Source organism: Carassius auratus, unplaced genomic scaffold (assembly GCF_003368295.1).
Source record: "Carassius auratus strain Wakin unplaced genomic scaffold, ASM336829v1 scaf_tig00216816, whole genome shotgun sequence".
NCBI classification, from domain to species: Eukaryota; Metazoa; Chordata; class Actinopteri; order Cypriniformes; family Cyprinidae; genus Carassius; species Carassius auratus.
In genome coordinates this window covers 26610-35709 of record NW_020528749.1, presented here as the reverse complement: position 1 = coordinate 35709, position 9100 = coordinate 26610, and the positions used below count along the sequence as shown (strand labels likewise).

At 39.2% G+C, this 9100-nt stretch overlaps 1 protein-coding gene across 1 annotated transcript; it reads right to left on the bottom strand.

The window, feature by feature from the left end:
• Positions 1 to 1455: 1455 nt before the first annotated feature.
• Positions 1456 to 8249, bottom strand: LOC113099007 (prosaposin receptor GPR37L1-like). Its single transcript, XM_026264061.1, has 2 exons — positions 7148 to 8249; positions 1456 to 3576 (listed from the first exon to the last, which is right to left on the bottom strand). Exons 1-2 carry the CDS (start codon positions 7736 to 7738, stop codon positions 2671 to 2673), a joined length of 1497 nt encoding a protein of 498 aa, XP_026119846.1. The 5' UTR covers positions 7739 to 8249; the 3' UTR covers positions 1456 to 2670.
• Positions 8250 to 9100: the final 851 nt, after the last annotated feature.

The window sequence follows — 9100 nt, the reverse complement described above, 5'->3', positions numbered from 1 at the left end:
GAGACGGTTTCCACGGCGATCTCACGCGGAGCTTCGGTTTCCTTCAGCGGGACAAAACACATCGAGTCCGTGAGCCGTCAACACACACAAAACACACATCTCTCAGATGAATAATGAACACACACTGCTCTGAGGGACTTAAACACAATTTATGAACTTCAGTAAAGTACTGGGTTTTCCCATATGCCATTAACGCGGTTTAACTCTTAACCCTTTGAAATTTAGGAAAACTTCGCCATATGACAACCACAATGGAAGATGGCTAAAAAGTTGTTTTTCTATTAAATTATTTAATTTTCAATTGAAATGCACATTTATTTTAGAAATTGATGCATCCAATCCTAATTTTTATAAAATCTGCCACACACACACACACAAGGAAATAAGTAGAAATTAATTGTTGCCATATGAGGGTTAAATATTAAAATGTTAAACTTGGTAACACCTGTTTTCTGTGTGGCAAACTAGCATTTTGTACTATGCTGATTTCACATTTGTGACTAATCCTCTATGAGGAACACTGTGTGGGTTTATAGTTTAGGAACAAAACCGTCCACAGAAGTCCATTAAATGTGACAAAACATCCTTTTGTGAATATCGGAACAGCTTCATTTGGGAAATCGGTTCATTTTTTTTGTCGTAATTTTGATGTAATTAAGTTATCAGAGCCTGTATTTTCGTACTTTTACTCTATATAGAGGGAAACAGAGATCAACAAAAGTAAAATTGAACAGCAGATACACAAACAAATTTGATTGAACAAAACTTAATTCTATAAATAAATCACAAAACTGTTTGTTAATAATCAGAGTTTAGGTAGATTACGTACAAATTGTAATCCGTTACTGATTCCAAATAACATGACAACAATTGAAGTTCGTAACGTAATCTATCACATTTCACATATTGGGTAACATAATCAGAGTAGGCTACTTTTTACCTTTTGTTGTTTTTCACATTGATTTGATAATCGTTTACCATATTGATATAAAAATACAAAGAATAAAAACATATATTCAATTTGTTGTTTTCAACAATATGAAGCGCATCAGTGTAATAACTATATTTATCTCTGACATTTTGCACATTTGACCACAAAGGGCGCTGAAAATGTTCCTTCTATGGCCAGTTTTCCCTTTCAGCTCAGATAAATGTTCTGAACAAGTTATGTAAACTTGCATAAACTATTGTCATGTTTTAATGTATCTACCTGAAAATCATCTGGTATAATGGCAAAACTTTTTAAGCAATTTCATTCAGTGTTCTGAGGTTTGTTATCACATGACAAGAATCAGCTACAGAATCCTCTCTTTAAAAACCTCCCTGAATGTGTACAACACACTCTTGACCTCATTCTGTGTGGTTCATGACAGCGCAGAGCTTTTTATCCACCCTCGATTACTTGTTACCCTATTCTTTGCGTGGAAAAGCCCCTCCACTTTACCCACATCAATGCAAGGCTTCTGTTTCCATGAGTCCGAGAGAATGTCTCGTCTGTTTCTGGACCGCCGCTGTTTGGAGTCTGAATGCCGAAAGCTGGCGTGTGACAGTCACTTAGCAACTGCTCAGGGACCGCTATTGATATTCAGCTCGGGAACAATACGGCCCTTATGGGCCCCCACGACTCCTCCTGAGAATCTCCTGTAGGAGGAAAATCAGTTCAGAACGGCCAAGAGACAGCAGTTCAACTGTGTGTCCAATTCCTTCACACAGCCAGGTCACATAAGTACAAATCCTTTAAGCATTTATGTGTGAGACTGCAAAGTTCGCGACATATTCAAACTCTTTGAAACTTTTATTGGCTGCAACGGAGTACAAAATAAAAGAAATACAAAAGTTCTAATCCTAACAATCTACATTGGTTCACTCTGCTATTATAATCAGTACTATCTAACATGTTAAATTGTAAAGTTTTTTTTCCAAATTTCCTTATAGTTCGTAGAGTCGTTTGTCTCTGCTGAGAGTTTGTGAACGGGCACAAGTCGTTTAATTCCAGCAGCAAATCACAGTCTTTGATATGTGAGACAGACTCAATAAAACACATTTTACTTTAAAACTCATAAAGGTTGATCTGAAAAGACCATTTCCAATTTTCCAAACCACACTTTAATTTTTAAACACTGACAATTTAAAGATGGAAGTTAATTAAGGGCATAAAAATACACTGTTTCAAGTTTTCCGCAAGTGTCCATCCAGCAGTACAATGTTTACGGATAAACAAAATATTAGTTATTATTTCCACTGAGACACAATTAAGTTCAAAATGTGTATTTCTGTTGTGTAGAACTGATGGATCTATAAAGAAAATAGACTTACAGACTGAAATACAGCAACTTATTGAGAATTTTAAATCACTAAACTTGATCAAGAGAAAAAAAGGATGTGATTGGATGTAGACAAAGGAACAGGAAGTTGTTTTTCTGCGTTTAACTCTCCTCATCCAGCGGTGAGTGACGGCATGATAAATCTGTGGTTTATATAATTTTTATTTTATAATATTTTTAATTTGATAAAGTATTGCAATAATTTATTTAATTTTTTTAAATAAAAAGAAAACAGGTTTGGAACATTTATAATTAATTTATAATTTATGAGTAAACTTTCCCTTTAAGAGTGTTAAAGATGGATTGGTTCACAGTTTTAACGGACACTGATGCCGATGTTCCGAGATCAACACGGCGTTCCGATGATCAGCTCAGCTGGACCATCTTTCACTTTATCGAAGAACACCGCGGGCGACGTTCCAGACATGATCTTCAGCTTCTCCTCCTGGACGGAGACGGGCGAGGACAGGGAAGAGGAGACAGCCGTAGCGTTGGTGGACGAAGACGATGATTTCGCTGATGATGAAGTATCCAGAAGACAGTCTTCGCAACAGCAGCAGCAGCAGTCCATGAACGTCTGGCCGAGAGAGCGACAGATGTAGAGCAGCAGAATGGGCGTCGCTCCCGCCCGCACGAACAACAGGAACTGGCCAATCAGAGCGAGGAGAGCCCGTGTGACCACGCCCACCTCCACGCCCGAGTAAGCCAGAACTAAGTTCCAGACGTTTTCTGGCAAACTGCAGACGGCGTAAACGGACGCCAGTGCCACCACCGTACAGGTCAGCTGACGCTCTCGGCGCTGCTTCTTCTTCAGAGATGAAGATGAGGAAGACGACAAAGATGATGGACGAATGCTCTTGGCGTTCTCGTCCGCAATGTGCCTCGTGAGCAGCTGACACGCGCCAGTGAACAGCAGCGGCAAGCAGAAGAAACATCCGAAGGTCCACCACATTCTGGCCTGATGGTACGTCAGCACCAGCGAGTACAGCATCTCCGGCAGCATCACGGACGGCTCCTGACCACACGAGTCCACCGGCAGACCTGTCCACGGAGACACCTCCTGCTCCAGACGCCACATCAGCAGCTCCGGAGCGGCCAGGACCAGAGATCCCAGCCAGATCACCGATAGCTTGGGCAGGATGGACTGACAGGACTCCACCTGCTGCGTCCGCGGCTGAACGCTGGTCACCGCTTGGAACCGGTCGATGCTGAGCGCACAGAGAGTGAACGTGGTCACGCTGAGAGATGTCATCTGAAAGACACGTCAACAAACACATGAAATCATATGGCTATGACTACACTTAACTATGGTACCATAGAGGTAACTATGGTGGTTTTTTGAGTGGAGTGAAGTTGTAAAATTACCATGGTGATATGTTTCTTTTGACATCTACTATGGTAATTCCATGTTTTTTTTACATTTACTATTGTGATATCACATTTTTGACATTTACCATGATGATAACATTTTGTATGTATAATAGTAAAACATATTTGTTTTATGGACATCTACTAAGGTGATGTCATGTGTTTTTTAGACATTTACCAATGTTAATATATTTTTTTTAACATCTACTATGGTGATGGCATGTGTTTTGATGACCAATGTTAAAACAACATTTACCATGATTATAAATGTCTTCTCTGGTGATACATTGTTTTTGGACATGTACAATGGTAAAACTTTTCTTTACATTTACCATTGTGATACCACTCCTTTTTGGACGTCTATCATGGTAATGCTACCTCTTTGAGGATATTTACTATGGTGCTACAATGTTTTTAGGAAATCTACACTATGGTACTATGGTCACACCATGTTTTTTCCATGTTTATCTACTCTGGTGATGCCATATTTTTTATACCATAGTAATTCCATGATTTTGGATACTGTGATTATGTTTTTTGAATATACACAATGGTGATACTCTTTTTTTTTTTTTGGAAAAATATCCAATTTTTTTAGAGCATATTTTATGTAGTACCAAGGTATTCTTTGAAATACATTGGAAAACCATCTAGTACCATGGTATATGAATATGCAATCATTCTATATATATATATATATATATATATATATATATATATATATATATATATATATAATAAAATATATAAGTAGCACGATTGTACCACTTTACACCATCACTAGTCAGTAAGTGTGATATAAATAAGGTCTGATGTTCCCAAGTGACGGCGCGTATTATACAGAATGCTGATTTGATTTGCATCTAATCCAGTGTTTTAAGTGGGCCGGTACGCACAGGTACTCAGTACCGCCACTTCCAAATATAGCTCTTGAGCGTACCACCACCTCTCCGTGCGCCCAGAACGTGCTTTTAGTGTACCGGTACGTTCATTTGGACATCTGTTTTAATAGAGGTTTTAATCCTTTGCCTTCACTGCCGCTTTTCAGAGCGCCCTTCACAATGCACGCTTCCTAATTCTCCTAGTTCAGAGTATGGAGCGTGAATCATTTGAACCAGTTTGGGAGTTCGGAGCGGGATCGCGAATCATTTGAGTCAGTTCGGGAATTCGGAGCAGCTTCGCGAATCATTTGAATCAGTTCGAGAAATTGGAGCGGGTTCGCGAATCATTTGAGTCAGTTCGGGATTTGGTTGAGTCAGTTCGCGAATCATTTGAGTCAGTTTGGGAGTTCGGAGCGGGTTTGCGAATCATTTGAGTCAATTAGGGGATCGCAAATAATTGTAATCATTTCGGTAGTTCGGAGCTGCTTCGCGGATCATTTGAATCAAATTGAGAGCTCGGAGCGGGTTTCGGGAATCATTTGAGTCAGTTTGGGAGTTCGGAGCGGGATCGCGAATCATTTGAGTCAGTTCGGGGATCGCGAATCATTTGAATCAGTTCGGGATTTTGGAGTGGGATCGCGAATCATTTGAGTCAGTTCGGGAGTTCAAAGCGGATTCGCGAATCATTTGAGTCAGTTTGGGGAACGCAAATCATTTGAATCAGTTCGGGAGTTTGTAGCGGGTTTGCGAATCATTTGAGTCAGTTCGGGAGTTCAAAGCGTGTTCGCGAATCATTTGAGTCAGTTCGGGGATCACAAATCATTTGAATCAGTTCGGGATTTCGGAGTGGGATCGCGAATCATTTGAGTCAGTTCGGGAGTTCAAAGCGGATTCGCGAATCATTTGAGTCAGTTTGGGGAACGCAAGTCATTTGAATCAGTTCGGGAGTTCGTAGCATGTTCGCGAATTATTTGAGTCAGTTCGGGAGTTCAAAGCGGGTTCGCGAATCATTTGAGTCAGTTTGGGGATCGCGAATTATTTGAATCAGTTCGGGAGTTCGGAGCTGGTTTGCGAATCATTTGAGTCAGTTTGGATGTTTGAATGCAGAAATGCAGTAGCTCTTTCTAAGGGTATTTTTTCAAAATCCTTTTTGCACATTTTTATTTATAGTTCTTTTTAGCTCAAGCAAATCCACAAACTAATAAAATGATTTATTATTAAGGTTGCCTGTTGACTGCTGTATATAAAAGCCCTTCAATATAGCCTAGTTGTTGTTACCTCAGGGGATGAAGGGAATCATCAAAAAAAAGGAAAAGAAAAGAAAACAGAAAGCAAAAAAAAACAGATTTTTTTTTTTTTTTTTAGCTATAATAGAGTACCGGCACCTCTTTTGGGCCACTTAAAGCACTGATCTAATCCAATATGTTAATTTACTACTGTATAATAAAATGTTTTAGGGCAACAAAGTAGACAATCCTGCCCTTAAAACACACTCTAAACACTCATTCAACACACTAAAAGGCCCAATTAGTGTTACCCGGAGATCTCGTTTACATGACAATCAGGAGAGCTGGTGCTGTAAAGAGGAGGCTGGAAAATGAACTCAAGAAACTACCCACAATACCACACACAGACTCTGACTGATTACGACGGCTAGTTTTCTTACTATTTACAGTTTTCTTTACAAAGTTATCTCAAAGTTATGAAAAACAATCATAGCAATGTCATCTGGTGGCCAATAATGTTCTAAAAACGTCAAAAGAAATATGTTCCAAGAAAGTTTTGCTAATGTTCCCATAACACACTCTTTCTAACTGTTCTCAAGATGGTCCAACCATCCAGTTTTTCAATGTAAAAAAAAAAAAGAAAACGTTTTTTCTTGGTTATTCAGACGTTCTATTTCACCATTTTACAGACATTATAGGATTGTTACTTCTGAAAGCTCCCTGAATGCTGGACGTTTGTACAAAAAAACAAAAAATTATGTTTGGCTACTAGTTCAGAACATTCAAAAGAAACTTCCCATAATTTTTGCAAAATGAAATGTTCCCTTAATGTTAAATGTTTGTGTAACCAAGAAAAATTACTTTCATTTAACATTTAAAAAACTACATTTATGGGACTTTATGGAATTTAGTTTTATTTAATTTATGGAATTTAAAGAATAATCTAGATATTCTATATACTATACTATATACTATATACTAGAATATTAAGTAAAGATCATGTTCCATTAAAATATTTTGTAAATTTCCTTTTGTAAATATATATCGAAACTTAATTTTTGATTAGTAATATGCATTGCTAAGAACTTCATTTGAACAACTTTAAAGATGAATGTCTCAATATTTAGATTTTTTTGCTCCCTCAGATTCCAGATTTTCAAATAGTTTTATCTCAGACAAATATTGTCCTCCTAAAAAACCACACATCAATGGAGAGATGTTTTCAGATTTCAGATAATGTAGAAATCTCAATAATTAAAAAAGACCCTTGGGACTGGTTTTGTGCTCCAGGGTCACATATGAACAGACTTGAATGGTTGCCTAATGAATTGACTGATTGGTCACGCACCTCCAGGTATGGCACTATCCTGCAGGACAGATCTCCCATCAGTCTCCTCTTGGTCAGCTCGTTGAAGATGACCACTGGCAGACAGAAGAACAGCACTGTGAAGTCCCAGAAGGCCAGGCTGGCCAGCGCGCAGTTCCACGTGTTCTTCAGGTAATAGTTGTTCCACACGATACACATGAGCGCCAGGTTACCCACAATGCCCACGGAGAACACGATGAGCGCGAGCAGCATGACGGCGTACGCGCTGTACGACTCCTCCGTGAGTGGGAACAGCGGGTTATGGACGCGTAGCGAGCCGTTGGACGCTCGCGGGGTGGTGAAGAACGCGTCGGGGTCGGGATGCGGTCGCGGAGTTCGGTGCGAGTTCCGCTCGCGCTGCTGCTTGTGTTTGGAGCCGCGCGGAACTCTCGGTGCGCGCGCGTCTCCATCATCATCATCATCATCACCGCGACGCGCTGCGGAGGCGTTCAGCTCCGGCGCTGAGGATGAGGAGGGTGACGGCATCAGACTCGTCTTCATCTCCGCCGCGCGTTTATCCGCCTGAACGGAGCAGGAGAACACTATCAGAGCGAATAAAACGCGCAGCATCATCGCGACGCTCTGCTGAACGGATCTGATGTGCTGCGGATGAGCGAGAACTCCAGTCTGATCATCTCAACAAGTTCTGCTCCTCTAGATTCTCCTCCAGGGAACTCATGAAGAGCGCCAGGATCAAATCTGCCCCCTTCTGGACCAGAATCGACACTGTGTGCTTACAGAAAACTGGAAAGTTTGGAGATGTTGCCATGTGATACTACCTCCCTGCTGAAACAATATAAAAACAATAGAACCCTCACAGAAATTCTAATGGTTTCCACTACAAATACCATTACGAACCATCAACTTTTAACCATTAAAACCATTGAAAATGGTTTCCTTGAGTGTGTTGGGACAAATTTCGTTAGGATTGTGTGGTTTTAACGAGCCACAGGAACCATTACAGTTTCCAAAACCAGTACAATCCCTAATATAACCTTTATAACAGTTATTATAGTTGTTGTGGACTTCTCTCTTCTCTAGAGTTATTAAATCCTTGTAGTTATATTTCTTGTTATAGTTATCAGTACAGTTTTTTGTTCATTCAATATAATTTTGTAAGCTACTACTCTTTCTATTATAAAGATATTTTCTTTGGATTGTTTGACTGCTCAAAAGAGAAAATAGAAAAAATATAACTTGTGTTTCATGCTAGCTAAATTTCACAATTTACTGACTCTAAAACCTGTATTTTCTGTATTCAGAGCTGATCTAGACAAGTACAAAGTTAAACTAGGCTAGAAATCTAAAGCCCTGTTAACCCTAAAGCAGTGAAAACTGCATCTCTATTCATCATGTGTGCCTAAAGTGTACATTTTAATACACTTTGTGTATTTGTTGACCTGACAACACATTTGTGTCTGTGTATACTTTATTTATTTTCAATGTTTTGCTTTTTTATAGCTGTATTGACTTGAAATCAGAAACAGTTTGATGTGCTCTTGAATTCCAATCTAAATCAAATGTTTTGCCAATCTGATTTAAAAAAGAAAAAGTAAACAGATTGCTTTGCAGATTGAGAAACATGATTGTTAAACGGTTTGCCAGAATATACCCTGACCAGTATCTTTATGGTTAACTGCTGTTGTTTTTGTCGTTAAAATTATGTCTCAAACTTGATCTTTTATCTGCATTTGTTGTCAGACTGGACTGACGGGAACATGTTAGATTTCTTTGTAAACTGAACGACTCTACCTGCAAACTTCTTCCTGATCTCATTTTAGCAACATGAAAGAAATAAAATAAAATGAACACTCTCTTTGTGTTTGTTATATCAAGTTCAAGTTGAGCTTTATTGTCATTCTGCTACATGTGTGGACATACTGTACAGTGGAACGAAATGTCGTGCCTCACAGGACCTCAGTGTGACTTAAATAC

Coding starts and splice junctions, on each gene's coding strand:
- LOC113099007 (XM_026264061.1), bottom strand. CDS start 7,738: ATGATGCTGCGCGTTTTATTCGCTCTGATAGTGTTCTCCTGCTCCGTT. Junction 3,577..7,147: donor GGATAGTGCCATACCTGGAG/GTGCGTGACCAA, acceptor CGTGTCTTTCAG/ATGACATCTCTCAGCGTGAC.